We start from the raw sequence: 27,320 nt of genomic DNA, 5'->3' as shown, positions 1-27,320 counted from the left end.
AACAACGTTACGAAACTCCTACTAGTTGTAATGTGCTACAAACAATAGCATTTAAAATGTTACTTGAAAATTGTGATATATAGTCGCTGCATTTTATTAAGTCAACTTCTCTTTGGAAGTAACGCGAACGTTTTGGTAATCATATCTTTCTACGTTTATTTAGGAATAACTGGTCTTGAATGTGAAAGAGAGCGTTCTGCTTTCACGTGATTGAGGCGTTTTATGTCACGTGGTGGTTTCTTCTGTTTAAAAGTTCCTGAAAGCACACAATGCCCTTGTTATCAGCTGTTACGAACTGAAACTGCTTGTGAGCAAGCGAAATTCCAAAATATGCATCCGATGTATAGCTTCTACCGGTATTTATCGAGTGCATTATCTTTTGTCTGAGATTAGTTCCTTGTGCAAATATTTCCTATCTTTAACCTTACTGAACTGTCAGGTCGGGATCAATTGTCAAGGCATTGTTCCGAAGTACAAGAAAGAGACGAGGGGGATGTGGACGCTGCAAAGGGATCGAATACCGCTAACGTGAAACCAGTGTACCGGAATTAGGGTTTGAGATCATTCATTCCAGCTGATTAACGTTACGTCCCGCACACACGCGAGGCATAATCAACGCCACGAGACGTAAAAGAGGACTTTTTGTGTGTTTTTTTTTTTCTTTTTAGTTCACTAAACGGGTATCTGTAACTCACGGCGATGGCCTTGTCTCCCGTAACGAAAACAGCAATAATAATATTCATTGGATTTCTGCTTTCCCTTATAGGATTGTTGTCCTCACTTCTTTTCCCTCGTATACTCAGGTGGCGTATTGAAGAGGTAACCATTTATTTCCTTTTTTCAGTTTATATATTAGCATCTTTAAATATTTTCTCTGAAGGTCTATGTACTGTGTATTATCTCAATATATGCAATGCTTAAATAACTTAATAAATTTTCGATTATGCAATGAATATTGTTTTTTTTTCTTTTTTTTTTTTCCCTGCTTGGTGCTTATAATAAGCAGGAATTAGTTTTTAGAATATTCGATTAATATTTTGATAGCTGAAATAAATTTTAAATATTTTCGTATCGTGCTCCGGCACACTGAAGTTAAAATAATTAAATAATGCCAATTGAAAGTGAAATCCGATGGTGAATAATGCGAATTCGAAAATTTTACCTTTTTTTTGTTTTATCATCATCATATATATTATTTATTTATTTAAATGTGAATGTCTAAAGCAAAAATGCGTGAAAGGTAATAACTGGAGCAGCAATAGGAACCGAAATGTAAATATTCCACGAATTTGTTTTCTCGGAATGTTACAACTGCGACGAAAGTGATTTATTCTTTGTTATTAATTATGTTTTTAAAGTGTTAAGGTTTAATGTGATCTTTCGTTTCATAAGAGATGCAGTTTAGGGAAGAAATTTGCTCGTCGGAGTGCGATACTGTGTGTTCATATTTTCAACTGGTGTAATTTACTTTCGTTCTCTTCAAATACTTTCCAATTTTAACCGTATCTTTTCGTCAATCAATTCAGGTTCCAGACCGTGAAATAACTTTATTTTGTGCCAGTTAGAAATGATGTAGATTTATCGAAGTAGTTAGAACGAGTTTATTGCGATACACTGGGAATAATAATAAAGCAATTGTTCCATGTATTTTTTAAGTTTAAGGTACTATCATACTTTCTCCCTCCCCCCTTCTAATTATATAAAATCTTTGGCGTCTTCTTTACACAGATTTGTTTACTTATGTATATTGTAATAATAATGAGCAGTTTATTGGAGTAATTTTACATGATGATAATTAATTCATCTTTGACTTGGGCTATATTACATTGTTTTTCCTTAATATTTTAATTTAAAGCTCAACTTTTTTTCTCTCTCCAAAGAAACGTATGCGAAATTTTATATATAGCTACCAGGGAAATACTTTTTGAGGATATAAATATATAATCAAGAGAACTTTTACAAAAGTTTATTTGCTGGAATACAGGAATTAATCCCAGTTTGTTGATTGACATACTAATTCGGTGTTTGATAATTAATTTTGATTTATTTGGCTGGTTTGCTATCAAGAAGTTGTGTATTTATTTGCCTCATTGTGCGCGTTCTTGCACAGGCTCTAGATGAGCAGTGCAATTAAGTGTTTTCTTTTAAGCAGTGAGCACTAAAACACAAAATCCTCCCAGAATTATAGTTAATAGGGTCAAAGACATCATTCAGGAAAATTAACGATCGTTACTGCCAGGTACAACTTTTGCCGATACGGGAAAGCCATATTCATAACTGAGATTTTAAATGATGGATATTGAATACAAATGGATGATTAACAAACTAATTCGGTGTTTGGTAATAGGTCTTTGATGGTGATTTATAATTTCTTCATATTTCCAGATGTTAATTAACATCTTCTTTACTTGTCTGACAAAATAAGTAATGAAATCTTTGCTAGATATTCTACAAGTTCATCATTATAAGCTTTATTTTGAAAGCAAAGTGAACACTGTTAATGGAGTTATAAGGACTCGTTCAGGCTTCCAGATAATATTGTAACGCAGTATTCATACTGATATATTGTTTTCCCGCCATTTTTTAGTATAAATGGTGTGTGTATATTATTACATGATACCTCTAAGGACTCGTGCTCATCATGAGTTTAGGTGTCATGCAATATGAGTATTATTATTTATGAACACCTTATTCAGATTATCAAGACAAATAAGAGTATGCGTTCTTCATAAGGACCATGAGAATAATTTACAGATTATTTCTCGTTCATAATTAATGAGCGTGCACAGCTATTGTTTATTGGAATATGACATTTTGTTTGGCATTTCTTCCAATAATTAAACTTGTTGGTCTGAATTTCTTTTAGGACAAATACAAATCGTAATGTTTTAAAACAAGGGGGATTTTCGGAGTTGTTTGTTTTGCTTTTCATCAACGATTATAATTTTGTTGTTGCTGTTCTTGCTTGCTTATAAAAACTTCTGCGTGCTGTTTTATAACGAACGAAAGACTTGACGGAGATTCATATTTTATTATTCTTAGATGTTGCAAAATCATTTTTGCAACAATTCATTTGGAGAAGATGCGAGGAAACGTGAGAAAGATCAGGAGAACAAGAAGGGTACATGAATTCTGTGAACCTTGAAATGAGCCTCCTGGGGAAGTGTTATGATAAATAGGCTCATGAATTATGTGATGTGTGATAGATTGCTCTGTCCTCTTGGAATACCTGTGCATGAAATGGAATGTTTTTGCATGACACTTCCTATGCAAATCTTGGATGAAAAACCAATATATTCTCTCAATGTAGTGTTTTTGTTATTCAAGGTCATGGTTACATCATCCTCTTCAAGGAAGGCTCAATTATGCCAGACCAGAAACTGCACACCATGCGTTGACCTTTTTTCTGTGAAGAGGTTTCTCATGGACATATTCAGTTCTCGAGAAACCAAGAACCCTATAGATTTGCCTGTTTTACATGACAGCATTAGATGGAAATGTGCACTTCATCCAAGAACCAGACATTATAGAGGAAAGATGGAACTTCATAGACATTGGCCAGCATGCATGTAATCCATTGCTGTTAATCACTGATCCACTTAAATGACATAAAAAGGCACCCAGCTCCTTAAGGATTCTCTGTAGTGACCACCTTGGTATCCTAAGTTTTACTGCTGTTTGGTGTTGACTGCTTTTTTGGAGAACATAATACTTGCTCCAGCACATGCCCACGATTCTCATTTATGAAAACAGTTCGGTCTCCCTGAATACGCCTTGTATTGCTGCAGAACACTCCCGATATGTTGGAACCTATTGATTAAGTCAATGATGGCACTATTGCTTGGGACATGCTTACAGAAACTGCTCACAAACATGTCGTAGGCTTGGACCATTTGTTCTACTAACTCCATATGAACGAAAATATGTTCAACAATAAATGTCTTTTCTTCTAACATCAGCACCATTGCTATAACTAAATGTAATGGTGTAGACTCTACACATGCTCCTCTGTTGATGTGTATGCAGTCGAATGACCTATCTCATACCATGTATGCTGAAGGGGGTGTCAAAGTTCAGTACATTTTTTTCTTCTTTTTTTGTTATACTGTATAAAGTCTTGATCAGACCGCATCTGGATTATTGTGCCCAGATTTGGTTACCAGGATTTGAAGAGCATAACTTAACCTTCAAGAGGGTGCAGAGCTGGATGATAAAAAATGATATCAGGACTGTGCAGTGTTAGTTATGAGGATATTCTGTGACTATATGGACTGCTAAGTTTAATAGATAGGAGAGTTGATGTGATTGATATTTTTAAACTGTTCGGAGGTAGTTATAGGGTTGACACTGGCGAAATCTTTCACATGATAGAACACGAAAAATGAGCAAGGATAAGGCATCATCTCTGGAAATTATGAATAGAATGGAATGTATTGTCTGATGGGATAGTGAAAACATGAACACCGAATGAGTTTAAGGAGTGGTATGATAGATTTGTATTGTCTAAGATCGACCTCCCACAATGAGTCTTATGACTCCATGGGATTCTGAATAATATCAGGACAATGGAGTGTTGTTGTCCTCATAGCCATTAGATTAATTTTGAAAAAAGTGAGGTAGAATAAGACTCTTTGAGAGGTAAAGGTGTACGTCAGGCAAGAAAGTAAATAATGAGAGGAACACATTGCTATAGGTGAAAGAGAAGCAAGAGCATTGATAAATGAATTTAAGAAGAAATGTCATTAGAGCCACTCCTATTAGGTCTAACTCTATGGAAGTGATAATTACACAAATCAAGATTTTAATAACATTGAAAACTAACTTACATTAATTTTTTCCTGCTTATTGTGGTTTGCACTTAATTTTGTATCACACTGTAGTTTCAAAGAAAATAGTAAAGACCATTTGTAATAAATAATAAAATAATCTTATTAAATATTAGCAGAATGAGTGGACAGAAAGTGAGAATTAGTTTCACTAAAAAGTAGAGAAGTTGGAACTGTCGTATCATTACAAGCACACGCATATTAGAGGATTAGTTACAGATCATGAAGTTCTTTCTGTGAGATGGGAGCAAGGACACTGTCCTTGTATAAAACTGCAAATTTATCAGCCAACTTTTCTTGTGGATAAGAAATAAGTTTGGTGGATAGATGGATTGCATCAGAAATCACCATACATCAGTCTATAACAGATGATAAAATAAGTGTTACTGGTATTTTGTTTATAGAAAATTAAGATAAAATTTGGACATCACAACTATGCTGTATAATATCCTATGTAAATCTGATAGAATATTCTTCATTCTTTACATAATTTTTATTTGCTGTTTCCATGAACTACCCAGCTTTTATTTCTGTCTTATAAAAGTTGGGGGTGGAGTCGATAACCAGTCGAGAGACCTGCAGTTGCCATGGCAAGACTGCTGGTATCTTGTCTCCGCGAACAGACTTCTGCCAATCACTAGCCTTTGTTAACTTTGTCGATTGATGTCATTAACGGCTGATTCTGAATAAACCAATCAGATCTCTGAAAGCATTCATAGGTCTGCAACTTGTTGGCAGGATAAGTTAATGCATTAATAATATTTTGAGCACTAGCCCATAAAATGTCCAAAAATAAAAAACGATTGTCATATTCTTCAAAATTCAAGTTAAAAGTCATTAATTCGCAAAAGAACATGGAAAGAAAGCTTCCAAGAGACAGTTTGGACCTCCTCCCACTGAGTGTATGATTAGACAGTGGAGAAAACAGAAAGAACAACTACTCAAGATGTCAAAAAAGAAGAGGGCCTTAAGAGGAAAACCAGCTAAATGGCCAAACTTGGAGCAGAGGCTTAAGACTTGGATTATGGAGCAGCACCAGAGTGGTATATGTGTGTGTGTCAACCAAGCTTATTCAGTATGAAGCAAAAAGGTTTGCAGGAGAAATGAACATTGTTGATTTCACAAGAAAGGCAAAATGGCAAGAAAGGTGCCCATGGAATGGAAGGAAGGTAAGATAGTGCCATTACATAAGGATAGTAGCAGACTGGAAGTGTCTAATTATAGGCCAGTTTGTGTGTCATCAATAGTTAGTAAGATCTTGGAGAAAGTAGTGAGGGACCGTATACAGCATTAGGCAGATGTGGGTAATGTTATCTGTGAGAGTCAACATGGATTTGTGAAGGGGCGCTCTTGTTTTAGCAATATGCTGGCCTTTTATGATAAAGTTACAAGAGCATTAGACGAGGGAAAGGCATATACTGCCATTTTCTATACTTGTCAAAAGCATTTGACAGGGTGCCACACGATAAGCTGATATTCAAGTTGCAGCACATGGGTCTGGATGTCAGATTGGTCAACTGGATTCAGGATTGGCTGTCCGATAGTTATCAGAGTTGTGTATGGTGGAGCAATTTCAAAGAGGCAGAAGGTTACAAGTGGGGTTCCCACAGGGCTCAGTACTGGGACCTATATTATTTAACCTTTATATCAATGACATTGGGGTGCTTAAGGGTCAAAGCTGTATAACTGAGAGGAGACCTCCACATAGCCTTTAAAGGAATGCGGAGAACCGACCAGGGCTTCTGACCTAATGTCCAATCCTCACCTTCTCGTGGTGCACCCTGTTGGGTATCTACTTTGATACTGAACGAACGAGGATGGGCTGGCAATTTGGGATTTAGCCGACCAAATTGTATTCTTATTGGTTAAACCAAAATAAAAAATGATGGTACAACATGACAAAATTTCATGCCGGCTGGGGCGTCGCCCGGTTAAACAAGGCCCCCGTTGTTTTCGCCAGGGAACCAGGGTGAACAGCGAAAAGTCAGCTACTGGAACAAATCTGAAAACAAACCCCAACTCAACATCACCAGAGTTGAAGATCGGTACTATCAACGTAAGAAGCCTGAATGGCAAAGAAATGGAGCTAGCTGAGGAATTAGATAAGTACCAGATCGACATAATAGGGGTGACTGAAACAAAAAAGACCAAAACTGGTGAGATCTTTCTGAGCAATAAATACAAAATGTTATATTCAGGCAATAACAATCAAGGAAAAGAAGGAGTAGCCATAGTATTCAACACAAAATACGAGGCTAATCTTCTTGAATGGCAGTCAGTCTCAAGTAGAGTAATGTGGGCAAATATGAGAATGGGGAACTGGACAATGAGACTTATTTGTGCCTATGGTCCCACAGAAGGTTCTACTAAGGTAGAAGTGGAGGAATTTTTTGAGGCTTTAGAAAAAGCAACTGACACAATGAAAAAGGAAAAGTTGGTCCTTGTTGGGGATCTAAATAGTAGAGTAGGAAATGATTGTGAGACATACAAAAATATTTTGGGAAAATTTGGAGAAAAGAGCAAAGCTAATAATAATGGCAAATATCTGTTGGATTTCTGCTCAGGACATGGACTGGTTATTACTAACACCATGTTCCAACATAAAAATGTGCACAAATTCACATGGAGAGAAGAGGCTAGGAATAAGAAAAGTCTCATTGACTATGTTATTGTTGATAGTGATGTTTTCTCCCTGGTGCAGGACACCAGAGTGTACAGAGGATTTGAAATTGGAAGTGATCACTATTTAGTCTTGAGCAGGATAAAATTGAATTTCATATTGAAAAGAATAACATGTAAGAAAGTTTTAAAGCGAATAAAAGTTGAGCAGCTCTCAGATGTAAATTGTAGACTAAAATACAGAAATATTATTGAAAAGAAAATGAAAGAGTTTGAGAACAGGAATCAAACCTTGGAGATTCAGTGGCAAACTCTGAAGGAAACATTGATTGATTCTGCCAGAGAGGCATGTGGTGAGGTTGTGTGCAAAGATAAAAAAATCAGAACTCCCTGGTGGACACAGGAAGTTAAAGAGGCAGTGAAGGAAAAGAAGAAAGCATACCAAAAGTTCCTGGCAAATAAGTCAGCTTGTGCTCTTAGAGAATATAGAGACAAATGTAAGAAAGCTAAACAGTGTGTAAAACTAGCTAAACAAAAGTCATGGGAGGACTTTGGCAAGAATATAGAAAATAAATATCAAGAAGGTGGCAAAATATTCTGGAGGTTGTTGAAGAAGCTTAGGAATGGAGGAAAGAGTGCTGTAAAAGGAATTAGAGATGATAAAGGTGAAATGAAAACAGGAGAAAAAGATATCCTTGAAGTATGGAGTAATTACTTTGAAAAACTGCTAAATGAAACAAGCAGTGATGACAGCACAGTGATAAAAAACACTGACCAGGCATGCAGTCAGGAATACATATCCATACTTGAAGTAGAAAAAGCCATCAAAGGCTTGAAATGTGGAAAGGCAGCAGGAGTAGATGATATTCGACCAGAAATGCTGAAGTATGGTGGTATAAGAGTCTTACAGTGGCTGCACTGCATAGTTCAGAAAGCCTGGACAGAGGGACGAATTCCCGATGATTGGAGTAGAGCTCTCATAGTACCCATATATAAAAAGGGAAATAAAACTGAATGTGAGAATTACAGAGGTATTTCCCTACTGAGTGTTCCTGGCAAGATATATGCAAGTATACTTGAGAAACGGTTGAGAAGAATTGTGGAAGAAAAGCTTGGTGAAGAACAAGCTGGATTCAGGCCAAATAGAGGCTGCCAGGATCAGATCTTCACTTTACGACAAATAGTCGAGAAAGCATGGGAATATAACAAAGATCTGTATTTAAGTTTTGTCGATTTGGAAAAGGCATATGACAAGGTGCCAAGAGAGAAGCTATTCAATACGCTGCAGTTATATGGTGTCAATGGGGCATTATATCAAGCAATACTTAGTCTTTATTTGAGTTGTGAGTCAGCACTTAGAATTGAAGGAAGTACAGGAAGATGGTTTAATGTTAAATCTGGTGTGAGACAAGGATGTACATTATCCCCTCTGTTATTCATTATCTATATGGATCACATTATGAAGGAATGTGGTATTAAACCTGATATCAAAATTGGAGATGTTAATGTCAGCTCTTTGCTTTATGCGGATGATGTTATACTTCTAAATAAATCCGCTACAAGTCTGCAAGATTCTGACTAAATTGAATAGCTGTTGTAATAGATATGGTATGAAGGTCAGCAATAAAAAGACAAAGACAATGAAAATAGGCAGAATCATTGAAAATGTCAACTGTGTTGTGAATGGAGAACCTGTGGAACAAGTAAAACATTTCAGCTACTTAGGCACAATTTTTACTGAAGATGGTAAACTAAATATAGAAATAGACAACAGAATCAGCAAAGCTGGTATCGTGGGAAGTCAATTGAATAAATTCATATGGAATAAGAAAGAAATTAGTCGGAACACTAAATTAGCTGTATACAAGACTGTGTTCAAACCAATTTTAACTTATGGATCTGAGAGCTGGGTCAGAAGTAAAACACTTGACCAAAGACTAGAGACCGCAGATATGAGAGTCCTGAGAAAGATTAGAGGCGTGAACAGATGGCATCAATGGCAATATCATATTAAAAATGAGGATATTAGGAAAGAACTTGACATTGTCAGCATCCAGGAATGCGTTAGCAGAGCTAATCTCAGATGGTATGGTCACTTAAATAGAATGGGAGAGGAAAGATTAGCAAAACAAGTGTTCTCTGCCAGGTTGGTAGGAAAACGACCCAGAGGAAGACCAAGATATAGGTGGATTGATACGGTACAAAGTGCCTTAGACGATAGAAATATAAGATCTGATAATGTTGAAGTCTTGACAAGTAACAGACTGATTTGGAGGAAAATTGTAGATAGGAAGTTAGTAATGATGTAATTTTTTCATGTAGTACTGTCATATCCTGTACACCCCTTGAGGGTACATGGCAGGAATTTGATGATGATGATGATGATGATGATCAATGACATTGTCTGTGGATTGCAAGGGGATATTCAGTTGTTTGCGGATGATGCGAAGCTGGGAAGGGTTATTAGTAATAGTGCAGATGTGGTAGCCCTGCAAGAGGATTTGAATAAGCTAGATAGACGGGTAAATGAATGAGGGTGTCAGTTTAATGCAGCAAAATGTAAGTCTTGAGGGGTTTGGGACATGTTGATGGGAAGCTGCATACTCTATGGGAGGAGTTCAACTGGTGGAAGTAGGGGAGACTAGATCTGGGGTTGATGATTGACGGAAACCTGAAATTTAGGGGATATATTGCAAAAGTGGTGAACGGTGACACAGAGGATTGCTGCAATAATGAGAAGGACACTGACCTGCAGAGATAAAAGGGTTATCATTCCGTTGTATAAGACTCTGATCAGACCACACTTAGACTATTGTTCTCAGATCTGGTCCCCAGGATTTGAAGGGGATAAATTAACTGTGGAAAGGGTACAAAGGCAGATAACAAATATGCTGTCAGGACTGTACAATGTTAGCTATGAGGATCAGCTGCTGGAGTGTGGACTGCAGAGTTTGGTGGATAGAAGGAGAGGTGATAAGATTGAGACTTTTAAACTGTTGAGTGGTGGTTACAGGGTTGACACTGGGGAGTTCTTTCGCTTGGTTGAACAGCAAGAAGGAGTCATGACAAGGGGCCATCCCTGGAAGTTATGAAAGGAAACTGTGTTAAAGAGGGTGAGGAGTGGTTTCTTTGCATGGAATGCATTGCCTGATGGAGTGGTGAGAGCAAGAACGGTCAATGCATTTAAGGAGTGGTATGATAGACTGTGTTTCCTAGGAGAGACCTCCCTCGATGAGTCTTGATAGACTTGTTTCTTAGAAAGGACCTTCCATGATGATAAGTCTTAACTCCATGGAGGTCTGAATAATAATAATATATACCTGTCTCCAAACTCCAAGAACCATTCTGATGGAGTGGTGAGAGCGAGAATGGTCAATGCATTTAAGGAGTGGTATGATAGACTTTGTGTTTCCTAGGAGGGACCTCCTTCGATGAGTCTTGATTGACTTGTGTTTCATAGAAAGGACCTCCCACGATTAGTCTTTAGACTCCATGGAGTCCTGAATAATAATGATAATAATAATGTTTAATACCAGTGTATTATTCCCCCTAGATGCTGATTTAACTTCGAAAAAGTTGAGGAAGTAATAATTTTTAGTTATCTAGTCTGCATTGTTGACTTCCTTAAACAACATTGATGCTGGAGAATCAAACAATGAATAAACTATATATAGTTCATTCATATAGTATATAGTAAACAATGAACTGTATATAGTTCTTGAACGCAGATGTTAATGGTTTTTCTGGATGTATGTACACATCTATATACACTTTTGGATGTATATAAAGAGATAAGGAATGATAGTTTGATATGTGATTTTGAACTCCATAGATTCAAAGGATTGATCGTGGGATTTATTATTATTAAGAGAGACCTTCAGGGAGTCAGACTCATCGAGGGAGGCCACATACTACCCACACACCAGCTATCTTACTTATTCTTGAATTCATTCACACTGCTTGCACTCACAACATCCAGATGTAATCCATTCCAATCATGCACCATCCTCTGAGAGAAAAAATCTAGCTCTCACACCATTTTAATGTGAAGGTTGTGTTTGTGTCACTTGATTGTAGTGACACAAACACTACAATGTGTCACAATTTTTGTAAAAATTGCTTTTATGCTCTCATGATTCTAGGTTGAGGCCAGTGAAATGTCAACCGTTGCATAAATTATAGTGTATTTTGTTCTTATATGGTCTTATACATGACCAATTGAAAATGAGTTAGGTCTGTAAAATACAAACTAAATGAACAAACTAGTCAGTACACATAGTTAATAGCATACTATAAATATATAATGTCTATGTATGCACTGCATACATAAATGTATGCGGTGCATAGAAAGCATAGTGAACATGAAATGCATCCATTCCAGATACTTTTTGCTAAAGGCCATTATAAATTGATGACGGGGTTTTTCACATTATAGTGAAAGAACAAGAGATGATCATTCTGGGTTGTTGCATAATTTCTATCAGTAAGGAAATGGTAGAATTCACCAACATCATTTAAGGTAAGGTACTATGATGGCTAAAACAGATTCTCTCATGGCAGCTCCATGATGATGTGAAATACTACTACTAAATGTTATACTCATCTCGGAATGAATACTAAATTAAAAATGTGACACATCTTTGCAATCCAAACTTTTCTAGAAAGTGAAAGTAATGAGGGAACTTTCTTTATGTATATATCTCTCATAGTGAGACTAAAAGTAATGCTGGTGTTATTTTTGTATTTAATTTAATTTGCTATTTTATTACTAGCTATTATATTCTTTTAATCGCTTCATGTACAATGGAAAAAAAAAAAAAAGCCATTTTGAATTTTAATAAAATTTTGGTCATTCTTTACTTCAGAGTGTAGTTTTGTCTCCAAAAGCTGAGCCTTTTGAATACTGGAAAGAAGTTCCTATACCAATTTATTCCAAATTCTACTTTTTCAACATTACAAATCCAGAAGAAATACAAACTGATTTTCAGAGACCTGTTGTGAGTGAAGTTGGACCATATACATTCAGGTAAATCATTTAGATATTTTCCATATAAAACAATTCTTAACTGCATTTTAGTATTTTAGGATAAGTTATTAGACTGATCTTGTATGAAAGAAGTTCAAAAAAAGGGGACCCCACCCATCTTCCTGGGATGCGAGAAGCAAGACATTTTCATAGTTTGAAATCAGTATACCTGGTTCATAATTACAACGATAATTTTGTTTTAAAGGAAATTACCATGGGGACAAGCCATTAGCAACAATGTTCCCTTAAAAAAAACCACTTATCCAACATTTACAGCATAGATGAAAACAATGTACATCACCAATTACAAACATCCACACCTGATTTCCTATTTCTTATGGAATCTCAACCTCGGCAGCAAACACTACATTTGAACTGCCCTCACTATATTCTATATGATTTCTTCCATCACAAGAGCAACACTTGTTCCCTTTGTGTGATCTGATATAACCTCCTAGAAAATTCCAGATCTAGAATCTTCTGTCTTTCTTACTTTCTCTTCTTAAGGTTTCCTTTCCTATTGTTACCTTTTTATCTGCTGTCACTATCACTCCAACTTCTGAACTTCACTGTAGTCTGCAGAATCATGCTTTAATGATAGAACAGTCTAACTTCTGTTCTAATTTAATTTGCTCTGAGACAGTACTGAAATTATCCTCACTGGAATTCACCATTATTCAAAATTCTCATCCACCATCCATGGCATGGTTTAGCAGCAAGTGTTTCAAGTCAGTCCAAGAGAGAAATTCAGCATACTTCAAGTGTCATTCTCAGTCTACAATGAAGCATGCAGCAAATGCAAAACAGCCACCAGCAAATCCAAATCTGATTTTGAAAGGTTCCAATTCAGAAAACTTGCTTTCTATATGTGTCCAGAAGTCATGTTTTCTAGTTCTTTGTGACCCATCAGTCATAACATTTGCCCATCTGTGCTTCCACTTGGTCTTGCCCAAATGGTGTAATAGAGGGTCTATATTTGTATTGTAAATGTTTCTCTATATATTTGCCTCTTTATATTATTATCACTTTATTATGTTGTTGGCTGTTGCACCATTCTGAAACTTGGGAACCAGTGTCTAGCAAAACTTTGCACTGTAGCCCTCTTATTTTTCCTCGTATCACTGTCATAGATCCTTCATATTGATTCCTAGTGCTTCTTCACATTTTCTTTGCTCTCCGTGTATGATGTTGGCAAGTTGTTACCATATTAGATTCCCAGTGCATGTTTCTATCTGAGTTCTTCCTACTGCTAAAGCACTGTCTGGCAATGTGCCCAAATTTATTGCATCTGTAGCACTGAGGTACTTCTCTCCCGTTTTCCTTTTTAGTACACTCTCATTCAGGGCCCAGCTTTTCTTGGAGATTTTTGTCTTGAACTCCCCTAATTGGTTTAGAATGTAGTCAAGTTTTTCCATCAAGGGTTGTTGCAATTTTTCTACCTCCCTTTTGATTATAGATTGTAGTTCCTTCATGTCAATGGATTCAGCAATGGCCAGTCTTGTAGTCTACATTGTTTATTTCTGTGGCCTTATTTTCCTCTTTTCCTTCCTTTTGGTCCCTAATTTTTTCTTTAGGATTACCTGGATTTTTCTCTCTCTTAACCTCACTTTGTATCTGACACTTCTGTAATGCTGTGTATCTGGCTGGCACTAGATGCGGGATGAAGATCGCCCAGCCTTTCCTGTTTTTCTTTTATTGCCTGATAGCATTCTTCAAAATTATTTATCTTCCTTTTGTATGCTATCTCTTTGAATTCCTCTTTTACTCTTAACCTGAATTGGTTAAAGACTGCCCAATCAAGATGGCTCTTTTGATCACTGAACCCACTCAGGCTATTAGCTAAAGTTAATAGTTTATTATATTAATCTGTGATAGATTCTTTCTTCTCTTATCTGCATTTTTTTAGCCTCCAGAAGTTCAGACCCACGCTTCTAACGTTGGAAAACTGAGATATCAGGGTATCCTTGAATTTATTGTATTCCAAAGTGTCTCTCAGTATAGGAGAGGAATACAAAAAATTCTTGGTCCTGCCAATCAATTTATTCCTTATTATTATTAGAAGCTGGAATTCCGACCAGTTGCCAATGTTCCTTAGCTCCTCTACAAACTTGAAGAGAGACAACACATCATTGTGGTCCTCTGCAGAGAATTGTGGGATAATGAGGCGAGGATTCACTATTCTAAAGAATTCTCTATCCCCCATCATGTTAGTACTAGTGGCTCCCAAATCAACGTTGTTCACATTCATGGTTAAAAAGTTTACACTGTATATATATTTATACACTTTCTATTTATACTTAGTCACCTGATCTTTTTACAATACTGTTCCAATCCACTCTTTTTTATTTTAATTACTGTGGATTTTATCCTCTCGGCTGCAGCATTGCAGTAGAGGGTCTATATTTGTATTGTAAACGTTTCTCTGTATATTTGCCTCTTTATATTATTATCACTTTATGTTGTCGGTTGTTGTGCCGTTGCGAACTCTTAATTATTTTCTATCTTTATTCCTTTAGCTTAATCTTTATGTTTTACACTTTCGTACAAAAACTATTCCACCTTTTGCACTACTTGTCCTATGCCTAAGAGTACTGGAAAATTTGTTTGTTCAGACTGCGCCACCAGTATTCCTATATCAACATAAGACTCAGTAATACGGCTGTAGATCTCTCTCTCTCTCTCTCTCATGCTGTCTAGCATAAATTCCTTCAATAAAGTTTATATAAACAGTTGTGGTTCTCAAGTACTTAAACTACGTCTTTAATGCCTTATTTGGTTCCCGCTCTCAAGTTCGCATTTATTTGGGAACAGTGCATTGTAAATTAAAAGATCAGGCTGCACTCTGTTGATATATAAATAAAACGCATTTATTTACATTAATTAAACGATAGGGTGGGTACTCTCTCTCTGCCTATCTGTTAGACTTTTAGCATAAAGAAAATTTCCCTTTACAATACAATTACTCAATTACTTCTCTGATATATAAATTAAATTATTGAAACTCTAGTTTACTCACAAAGAGGTTAGCTAGCTATGCCAAGTTATCTCACAAATTGTACACCAATTATTAACAAATCAAAGGACTCTCTTATAGACACTGCTAGTTTCTAGTACCCTGTATCTTAACAGTCCATCTAAATTAATTCTCCTATATTACATAAGAGAAACATGGAAAAAAATTGGAATGAACTCGCATATGCTCTGTCTTCAGGTTGTGCACTTTATCAAGGATTTTTCACTAGAGTCCTAGATTTCTTCTGTTTCGGGTCTTAGATTTTCTTTCTGCTATGTCTTGCTTCACCTGTGCTTCATCAAGGATTTTTGGCGGAGTTTCAGAATGCTGATCTCCGGCACTCTTGGGCTTCGGATGAGGGGTCCAGCATGTGGAACTTATGCAGTCTTGCTCAGAAGGCAACGCATTCTCCTCTGGGTGCTGAAGTCTGCTCCTTGGTTATTAGCTTCCAGTAATCTTCCACAACCAAATCCAGCATTGAAACAGACTCAGGTGGATCGGCCTCCCTTTCTCCCCGACATCTGGCATACCCTAGCCATATAGTCATGTCCTGTTTCTGACTGCCTATATCGATATTCCTCCCAGTCCCTTTTTATTTCATGTTCTCCAGGACCTTGCACGAAGGGTTGAAATCCCCAAAGAATTCGGCGCGAGTCCTTGATCTTCTGTTTAGGCTGAACCGTTCTTTCTTCTCTTGGTGTACTACACAAATCTGATTAGTCGGACATCGGAACTTCGTGCGATTCGTGCCAACCCCTTTTTAATTACGACCTTGACAGTTGGCAATATACAGAGCACGTAAACAAAGGTTTTCAAAACACTTAGTTAAAACAAAGATATATAGTTTCTAATGACACAGCATTTTCCTTTGTTACTAATTCTAACCATTTTTGTACTACATTTTTGGGTAGGTTTATATTTTCCTTAGGATTATGTACATTCTTTTATACAAGTTTATTTTTTCAACACAAACTTTTTAGATGTGACCCCTCTGTAAAAATCGATGTAAAGCACTCGTAAAATATTAAGCTAGCTACATCGAATTTTACAATGGCACTGATGCAATATCTAGAGATAAAAGTGAACTTTTAGTTTCATTCTTCTCCTGCGTAAGTGACTAAAGCAAATTACCTCTTTTTATATCAAAAATGCCAAACCACATGTCTTCTGTGATCTTTTGCCAAGAAGGACATTAAAAGTATCTTAACCTAGATTCCAAAAAATCTTGGGCATGATGAAGTTCTTGAGTATATCTTTTGAGTTTCACTCCAGAACTAATACCTGTCCTATGTTGTTTTTGCATACTCAGCTGGTTTCTATCTCAATACATGGAAAAAGCCTACAAAAAGAGATTCCTTCTTCCTGAAAAGGAAATAACTTCTTCAGTTATTTCCTTTTCATTTTCGTTAATTGTTTGCCAGTTGTCTTTTTTAAAATATTTGTCTGTCCACAGTTCTGTGTAGTAATTTAGAAATTCTTCTAATTTCAATTCAGTGTTTAATTTTATGTTTTCTTTGGTATCTGCATTTAGGTGTTTCAAAATCTTATATACATTGGGTCTTATTTTTTATAAATCGTGTTCTAAATTAGAAACAAATTTATTCTATGATTCTCTGTCTTTTTCTGACTTCTCTTTTAGCTATGGCTCTTATTCTTTTATATTCTATTTCATCTTCTAATCTTTTACTGCTTAACCATTTGTGATAGGCTTCTGTTTTCTTTTTATTTCTTTGATTGTATCATCCCAGATCTTCAGTTTTTTTCTTTTATTGAATTTTTTGGTCTTTCCTAAGCTTTCATTTGCTGCTGCATTTAGTATCGTTTTTATATTAAGCCTTTCTATTTCTTCATTTTGTTTTATTTTATCTAGATACTGGTTAATTCTTTGTTCATATAGCCATTGTACATTTGTGTCATTCAATAGTCTAGTTTTATAAACAAATGTTTCAATTTTTCTTTCTGTTCTTGTTACTTGTAGCCATTTAGGTGGTAATCTTAATTTTATTTTAACAAGGAAGTGGTCACTGCTTATTTCATATCCTCTGTGAACTCTAACATCTAGTGAAAATTTTGATGTCTTTTCATTTAATATGAAGTAATCTAATATTGATTTCCATCCTCTTGCTGCCCAAGTATATTTATGTATCTTTATGTTTATAGAAGGAATTCATTATTTTTAGGTTATTATAAACTACAAAGTCAATCAATTTTTTACCATTTCTGTTTAGAGTGTGTTCTCCATGTATTCCTATATTATTATTAATTTTTGTGTTTCCAATTCTTGCATTTAAGTCTCCTGCTAAAATTATGTAATCATTTTTATTTATTTTATTATATATGTTTTGTAGCTGATTATAAAAATCAATATTATCCTGTTCTCTTCCTTCTTCTGGGGCACATAAACCAATTATTGTTAAATAGCCTCTATCTATTTTTATTCTAGCTTCTATTATTCTTTCATTCCGTAATTTATAATGTTTTAACTGTTTTGAAAGGGAGTTATGAATCCAAATCATGACTCCTGCTTGTGCTCTTTGGTCTCTGTCGACTCCACTGTATATCACATTAAAATTTTCAGTTCTCATAGTTCCTTTTAATTTCTTTTTTGTTTCAGTGATTACTGCTATTTTAAAATTTCTTTCATTTAATAACTGGTCTAATTCTATTTCTTTATATGCTAATCCTCTTACATTCCAGTTTGCTATGTGTATTATATTTTGTCATTTCCATTTTCGTTTTCCCTTTTCCATTCCAGGGTCATTTCCCATAGATTCAATCCGATTATCTTTTTCTGTCAGCTTACAAGTATGGTTATGTTCTCCATGTCAGGGGACTAGCCTGACGATGGAATAGTTCAGTGGTAGGGCTGCTACCTTAAGGCTTCTGAACTCGCCTTCTTCCAAATTTAAACTCATAGGAGGAATAGGGTATATTGAAGGGGAAAGGGTAGATTATAGAAGAAATATAGTAAGGTTTATAGAGAGGACATAGTTGTAAGGCCAGAAATGAAAAGACCCCATGGCCCTCGAGTACTCTAATAGCACAAGGGTCATAAAGTAAGAAGAGTTGGCTGATAAGGCCTTATAGGAAAGATTAAAGTAAGTGGGTCTTCCTCAAAGTAGAAGGAGAGGATAGATCCAGCTAGGGGTCCATGGGAGTGCCGCTTCCCTTACAATCAAGATGATTGGCCCTGTTGGTCCATGAGTCCTTATTCAGTATATTCGGACCACTCCACCATATATATATATATATATATATATATATATATATATATATATATATATATATATGCACGCGCATGTACAACACACATGGTGGGCTCCCCTATCTGCCACCCAGGGGACGCGCTCTCTAGGGGTTACAGGGTCCCCTGAGAGGGATATACAAACATACACTATGGAAATGGGTGACCTATTCTGTGACATTGCTTGGTTTCAATGACATACACACACTACTTTGCAAACTACTTTTATTATGAATATTTATTGTAGTGGGGAAAATGTAATGCTTCAGAAACAGTTTATTATATTTACTCAATTACAGAATTTTTTCATCCATTTTAGGGAAACACGCCATAAGGTAAACATTACTTGGAATCACAATGGAACAGTTTCATATTTAGAAATAAAGAGATGGTACTTTGAACCTAATATGACTGTGGGGTCTTTGGATGATATAATCACTACAGTAAATGTTCCTTTTGTGGTAAGTGATATTTTTTATTTTATTTTTCTGACAACTTGATCTAATTAATCTTATTATATATTTGGTATAATCCTTTATCCAAGTATTAGCAAACAAAGTTTGCACCTGAAGTACTTTCAGGACTGGGACAACTCGTGGTAAAGGTAGTAAGTTCTCATCACTTGCCTTAGTATATCTCCCATAATGCAAGTCATGAAAGTACTTCAGGTGCAAACTTTGTTTGCTTACACTTGGATAAAGGAAAAAACCCAATATATAATTAGTAGCATAGCCAAGTGAAAAAACTTCCATAAACATCTGTAATCCAGAAAATTTTATTAATAGGGTGTGACACCCTTTGACAACTCATATAGGTAAATATGACTTCTCCATTACTTCCATCTTAGTATCAGATTGATAAGATGGCAGATTTGAGTGGTGAGTTGTAGAAGTTTAACCGTTTTTCAATGAATTAATTGAAAGGAATGGAGTTTGATATTTGAATTAAGAATTGATGGCTAAGTCACGTAAGGGTAAAGGAGGAAATCAAGATATTTAGAGGTAACCTTTCTTCGTTTTGTAACTATTTTTGCAATTATATATTGTTTTGCTGGTAGACTGGCGCGTGAGACTACGGGATTTGTCAGTAGACTCTCCAAAGTCTACAGGCACCGGAATATTCCTCGATTATATACAGTGTGCAAGAATGGAGAATGTAACATTAAGGACGCCATTCAAAATTTAAACAAAGATCTGACACTTGACGTTCTTAAATTCACCTTAAAGAAATTCAAAACAGAATATCCTGGTTGTCACTCAGGTTAATGACATGGAAGAAGATGATGTGGGCACTGAAGGGGACTTCACACCTGTTCCACCTCCAAAGACTCCCCGACAGTTAGATTGTTCGCAGGAGGAACAATCTAACAATAGACGTAGATGACATGTAAGAGGATGTAACAACACATGACGCCCAAGAAAGAAAAGAAAAGGTCCCTTCAGTTACCTTCGAGATAAAGAAAAATGAACCTCAGTCTCAAGGCCCCTTGGAGAACAAAACATTAATTTCTCCTGGGCAAGAAATACTGACGAGGGTGTAAAGATTCATCCTACTGTTACAGATTATCGTAAGATGACAAAAATGCTGGACAATTCCAAATTGTCCTTCCATGCCTTTGCGCTAGCAAGCAAGAAAAATCTAAAAGTGGTTCTGAGAGGGGTTGCTGAGGGCATCAAAACGGATGAGATCACAGCTGACCTCATCAGTCAAGGACTGACCCCCAATTAAAGTCAGCAGGATGCTGAGATCAGATAAAAGGCCAATGCCGCTAGTGTTGGTCAAAATCAGCAATACACAGAAAAGGATTTATGAAGTAACTGACATTTGTAGACTCAAAATTACAACTGAGCCTCTAAGGAGGAAAGCATTGGCAGGGCAATGTCACAGATGCCAAAGATTCGGGCACACCCAAAAGCTGTGCAGAGCTGCCTACAGATGCCTGAAATGTGGTGAGGGTAACCAGACTAACTCCTGTACAAGCCCAGATTCACACCTGCCTGTTGTGCCAACTTTAGAGGACCACATCCTGCAAATTACAAGGGATGCCTTTCCCACCCAAAAAATCGTGGGTCAACAAGAACGAACTATGCTCCTCCATGAAATGACACCATAAACAACCAAGCAGGTTTCCCTCCTGATCATAATACCTCGCATTCAGCAACACAGGAAGGCACTCGACCTTCATCCATGTCCAAATCATATGTGGAGGCGGTACGAACTTGGATTCCTTCATCTCAAGAGCAAATAAGCTCCAAACTAACATTAGCTCTAACCTCACATACAACAATGCTGCATGAATTCAGCAAGCACTTCACCATCTTCCAGAAAGAGATTTTATCTAGAAACCCAAACCATATTAATAGCCCTCTATAATGTTTAAAAAATTCAAACCAAATTCCCTCATGATAATAGCATGGAATGCCAATGGCTTGGCAAATAAAATTCTTGGGCTGCAAGAATTTGTAAAGAGATACAATCCAGACATAATCTTGATCAGTGAATCCCACCTCAGACCATGAAACAACCCAAGACTAAGAGGTTATATTCTATATAGGACAGACAGACTTAACTCTAGCAGTGGCGGTACAGCCATTTTTATTAAAAATTATTTAAGCCACAATGTATTGACCAATCCCCAAACTTTAAACCTTGAAGTGACAGGTGTAGAGGTGCACACAAACAACACAGGCAAACTTAAAATCTATGCAGCATACAATCCTCCCAGCATTCCACTATTGACAACAGACTTAGACTCCATCCTCAGCTCGAAGGATTCCATAATTATAGCAGGTAACCTCAACTCCAAACATACAGCTCGGTTCAGTTTGTCAATCAACTCGAAAGGCCGTACTTTATTTAACTACACATCACTCCACTCATCAATAGTAGCTGGACCTACTGAGCCCACCCGCTACAGCCCATCAGGAAGTTCTGACGTACTAGACATAGTTATCCTCAGGAACATCAGATATCAATACCAGCTGGAGACACTAGAAGAACATCCCATCCAGCTCAAGCTAGGAATCCAGGATCAGCTCGCTCTCTCCTCAACATTCTTTCTGGGACAAGCTCTCTAAGGTTCTCCCAGTCCACATCAACCTACTTCCTGTCATTTGCAAAAAAGAAGACATAGCTGTAATTAACCAGCTAACGCCTTTTTATTCCCGTATACGGGGAGTAGGCGAGGCCATTTAGCCCTATCTAACTATTGGAGACTGAGTGGGCAGTTCAATCTCCACTGGTACCAATCAGAGATAGATGGCGAAGGCTATCACTAATTAAGCGGTACTCAGTGAAGAGAGACGGCTCAAATGTGCCGCCATCTCGTGGTCCCTAACCTTAACAGAATATATTTAATGTCTGAAATAATGCGGGTTCTACGGTCGATTTTCTTGAGTTTACAGGACGAAAAACCCGAGTTTCCGGGAGGAAAAACCTGCTTGCCCGTGCCAGAGATCGACTAACTCGGGAACCGGTCGAAAAAAGGCTTAGAAAGATTTCCTCTAGTCGCCGACTAGACTCGAAACCAAGTCTTCCTTCGTGCGGCCAAGCGCCGTGGTTGGCAAACGCCACATCCACTGAGCTACACAGGCTCCTGTAATCAACCTAACCAGGCAAATCAGCACAGCAATAGCATTAGTCACTCAAACCACTGTCTTCTTTGCATCTAATTGGATCCCAGAAGAGATAATGGACCTGATTAGGGCCAAAAACAGCCAGAAAGCGATATCACAGCACTAGAGCCCTGCAGGACAAAGCAACCTCAACAGACCAGTTTGAGAAGCTCTCCAGAATCGCAGGAATTCAGAATGGGAATCTAAACTCACAGATATCAACCCAGAAGATATTTCCATGTGGAAATTTCTAAAATCTCCTCATAACAAAAGACAATCCCTTCCCCTATAAAGACCAAATTTGGAATTGCACACTCAGAAGCTGAAAAAGTAGAAGCCCTTATTGACAATCTGGAAAATCAATGCAGCCCATCTTATGAAAACTTCAATATTAATTTCATTTGTAAAGTTCATCATCAAGTCAGAAAAGTCTTAAGTCAGCCTAAGGATGATTCAGAATCCATTACCCCCACTACTCCAACAGAAATAATTAACGTTATATCCAATTGAAGAATAAAAAGGCTCCTGGTCCTGATGGTATCACCAATAGAATAATAAAATTACTCCCAAGGAAGGCCATAATTCATCTAGTTAATATTACCAATTCCATTTTAAGATTCCAGTACTTTCTTACAGCCTGGAAAACTGCTGACATCATCCCTCTGAAAAAGTCTGGTAACAACCCACAACTCTCCCAAAGCTACAGGCCCATTAGTCTTCTTTCCTGCCTTGATAAAGGTAACAGAAAAAGTCATCTTAGCAAGGCTTCAATTAGCAGTTGACAAACATAAAGTAATCCCTAATGAGCAATTTAGGTTCTGCAAAGTTCACAACACGGTACAGCAAATTCTCCGATTAACAGAACACATCACCCATGGTTTTAACTGGCACCTTCACACTGCTGCTGTGTTCTTGGATGTAGCCAAGGCCTTTGAGGTCTGGCATCAAGGCCTTATCTTTAAACTTATTATAAACAACATCCCAATTAAGCTAGTGAACTTTATTTACGAACAACCATTACGGCCCTTTATGCTGATGACACCGCTATTCTAGCAAGATCTCTCAGCCTTCGCCTCAGTTTCTAGACTCCAAGGAAGTATCAATGCGCTGGAAAACTGGTTCACCAACTGGAGAATTCAAGTAAACCCCCCCTCAAAAGCTCAGCCATGCTGTTCTCTAGAAAAAAGTCTGCATCAAAGAGGACATCTTGTTTTCTGGTCAAAAGATCCCATGGCAATCATAGACCAAATATCTTGTGGTAATACTGGACAAGAAACTCCTTTTTAATAAGCACATCAATCTCATTTGCTCCAAGACAAGCAAAGTAACAGCTCAGTTCTACCTAATGATCAACTGTAAGAGCAAACTGAACTTACAAAATAATTACTACTTTACCCGATGGTCATATGTCCAGTTATAACCTATGCCTCACCAGCATGGAGTCGCACGTCACGATCAAACATTTTAAAACTACAAAGAATCCAAAATAAATGCCTAAGGATGATTCTAGACGCCCCATGGTTCATCAGAAATTCATAGATTCATTGAGAAACCGACATTCCATACATCTCCTCCTTTCTTCGTTCGTGATCTCGCAGAAAAATTCTTCATCAAGTCAATTCGCATTCAAACCTGCTGATTGTACAAGCTGTCAATTACAATGAAACAGACTACTACAAATACAAAAGACCGAAGGCTATTCTACTCTCAACTGTTCATAGCTAACACAACTGCCCCTAGTGGGCAAGCTTAATTGCTCACAAAACTTCCTTTCCGAAACAACTTCCAGCACAGACAAAGGGTAATATGAAAAGCACATGTGCTTCACCCATCCTGACAGTAGTGTTATGCCTTAGTATCACCACTTCTGGGTGTCTGGCTCCCACTGATGAGACCTCAGTGAAGTTCGAAACTGGACTGGATAGTGACCTTTCCCTTAATGCATAGCATCATACATCTCCTCAAGGAGATGTTTGTTGCATTATGGGAGATATACTAAGGCAAGTGATGAGAACTTACCACCTTTACCATGAGTTGTCCCAGTCCTGAAAGTACTTCAAGTGCAAACTTTGTTTGCTAACACTTGGATAAAGGATAAAACTCAATATATAATAGTATGTAAATTAGGAACATTTATGCAAAGTGACCTGTCAACTATTCCATGGTATCAACAAGTTGACTGTCCCTGAGATCACCTAAACAGGTACCATTTGTTCTTTTGCAGAAGTTTCAATCTTGTATTAAATTTAAGTGAATATTCAATCCTTACGTGGATAAAGTGCATAAAAATAATATCTACTTCATATTTGAAGCAAAGTTTCTGTGTTTCCTGTCATTACTGATGCAAGACCTGACAGCCCCTTTTTTGCATGTGTGTGTGTGTTTAGGAGAGGAGAGAAACGGGTAAAATTTTTATATATAGATGCTTCCAGGGAGTGAGGCCTGATCAAGAGAGAGATTCTGGAAATGTGTAATTCCTTGGTATTTATCATATCTCTCCTTAAAAATACTTATGTCCCCTGGCAACTTATTCCATTCACTCACTATATGCTATGAAAAGAACTTGGATCTTGCATTCTTCCCAGCCACACCTATAATCAGCTTTCTAGTATGACCTCTAAAAGATTCTTTGAATTTGCTGCAAAATGTTTCCCATGTCTACATTCTAAGAACCTTTAGTATCTTTTTTTTGTTTTTAACATATCTCTCCTCTCTTCCTAACTTTGAATCCCACACTGCTTCAGTCTGTCTTTATATGCAAAGTTCCACAACCAAATATAATTTTAGTTAGCAAGTGCTGAATCTTTTTTGACTGATTTCTTGTCTCCATGGAATCCAGATGACCAGGGCTCACCTGTTTGTGGTGAGTAGATTTTGCCAGCTGGTGAGTGACTGCAGACTGAGCAAAAGAGAATTTTTTTTTTTTTTTTTTTTTTTTTATTTATTTAATAAAAAAATAACTTTGGTCATCATCAATTTCTTTATATATCCTCAAAGGGTGTTCAGGCTATTATGACAGCACTACATAATTAACTTTATTATTAATTATTCCCTGAACAACGTTCCTCCAAATTAGCCTTACTTTTCGGCACTAAAATATTGTTATCTAACATTTCATTCTTCTAAGGCACATCTGAAAGAATCAATCCACTTACACCTTGGTCTTCTTCTGGGTCTTTTCCTGCCATCAAACTACACTATCTGGTTAAAAGTATCCGGATACCCCTCTGTAATTCGTAAACTGACGTCTAGATGTCAATATAACCTCACTTACTGGTAGAAAAGGAGGCACGAGCTGTGTGTGTGTTCTTCAGTGATAAGAAGCACGAGCAGAATGGGTAGGTCAAGGGAGCTCAGGGACTTCGAATGTGGACTAGTTATCGATTGCCACATCAGTAAGAAAACTGTCAGAGACATTTCAACCCTCCTCAAGTTGCCCAAGTCAACAGTTAGTGATGTGATTGTGAAGTGGAAAAGTGAAGGCACAACAAAGCCACGATCAGGTAGGCTGCATTTAATGACAGATGGAAAGCGTTGAATAAGATGGTTCATGGAAATTGCCGGACATAGAGTGAAACAATCACCCAGGAGCTCTACAGTGATACTAACTGTAAAGCCAGCATCTTGACTGTGTGTGTGTGTGTCTAGAGTTAAGAGGAATGGGGTTCCATGGTCGAGCAGCTGCCTATAAACCAAACATTTCTCCTGTGAATGCTAATCGCTGCCTGTAGTGGTGTAAAGAACGATGACACTGGACAGTAGACAACTGGAAACGTGTGATTTGGAGTGATGAATCATGTTTTACCATGTGGCGGTCCGATGGGAGGGTCTGGGTGTGGCAAATGCCTGGAGAAAGATTCCTTCAAGCATGTGTAGTGCCAACAGTGAAATTTAGAGGAGTTGGTGTTACAGTGTGGGGGGATGGTTTTCATGGAGTGGACTTGGTTCATAGTTTTGGTCTTTTTATTGACTATTTTCATGTCAGATTTGTTGCATCTGTTATTCAATTTAGTTAAACAATTCTGGAGACTTGCACTGGATGTGTTTAGGAGTACATCATCTGCATAAAACAAAGAGCTAAGTTTGATATTTCCATTTCTAATATCAATTTTAATGCCACTTTTTTTTCATAATGTGATCCATATAGACAAATAAGAGTGGAGACAATGTGCATCCTTGTCTTACACCTGATTTTACATCCAACCATCTTTCTGTATTTATTCCCTTCAATTCTTCTTACTGTTGACTTACAACTTAAATATAGACCATGTATTGCCATGTATAATGTTCCATTTACCCTATATAACTGTAGTGTTTTTGAAAACCTTTCCCTGGACACCTTGTCATATGCCTTTTTCCAGATCTACAAAACAAGTACTCATCCTTATCATACTGTTTAACTTTAATGAAGATAAATGTCATGGGCATCTTATTTTTTAAGTAAAAAATTTACATTAAATGCATTTGTGATATTTCTTCTGTTTATATATTTATTTTTATTTTTCCAACTCATGGAATCCATTATTGAAATAAATCGCTAGACTTTATGGAGAGTCTACTTCTAAACATTGTGCTAGATATGTTGAACTTTAGAATGCTAAATGCATTAACAAAATTATATTTCTAAAATATAATTCTGGATTTTATAAAGATGGCTCTGGTTATTCCTTCCTGTTCAGAAATTATAGGTCTTCTAAAGCCCATCGGATTTACTCGAAGGCTAGCAGGTCATTTTAAATTATCAACTTTACAAAGCTATAAAGCGCCTCCGTAGCGCAATTGGAAGAACGATGGTACATTGCGCCCTTCGATTGGAATAGGCCTAAGTTCGATTCTTGTCGCAATGGGAGGAATCTTTATCTGGTCGATTTCAATCGAAGGTGAGTTAGCCAATCTCATACGGAGGTAGCAGGGTTTTCTGTATGAGGGATGAAAAACCTGGAAACCCGGGTTTTTCATCTCACATACAGACAAATTG

At 37.0% G+C, this 27,320-nt stretch overlaps 1 protein-coding gene across 1 annotated transcript in view; it reads left to right on the top strand.

Annotated features, from left to right (window-relative positions):
* Positions 1 to 280: 280 nt before the first annotated feature.
* Positions 281 to 27,320, top strand: part of LOC150100010 (scavenger receptor class B member 1-like) — a 135,795-nt gene continuing 108,755 nt past the window's right edge. Inside the window, exons 1-3 of the mRNA XM_090402579.1 lie at positions 281 to 819; positions 12,311 to 12,471; positions 19,048 to 19,189. Coding sequence (XP_090258705.1) covers positions 700 to 819; positions 12,311 to 12,471; positions 19,048 to 19,189 — 423 coding nt within the window. The 5' untranslated portion in view covers positions 281 to 699. The remainder of the gene's footprint in view (positions 820 to 12,310; positions 12,472 to 19,047; positions 19,190 to 27,320) is intronic.

The sequence above is a fragment of the Typopeltis vanoorti genome, chromosome 13 (genome assembly GCF_054136105.1).
Source record: "Typopeltis vanoorti isolate ZY-2024b chromosome 13, IOZ_Tvanoo_1.0, whole genome shotgun sequence".
Taxonomy (NCBI): Eukaryota; Metazoa; Arthropoda; class Arachnida; order Uropygi; family Thelyphonidae; genus Typopeltis; species Typopeltis vanoorti.
Note: the sequence above shows the minus strand (reverse complement) of the source record. Positions and strands in the feature narration are given on the sequence as shown.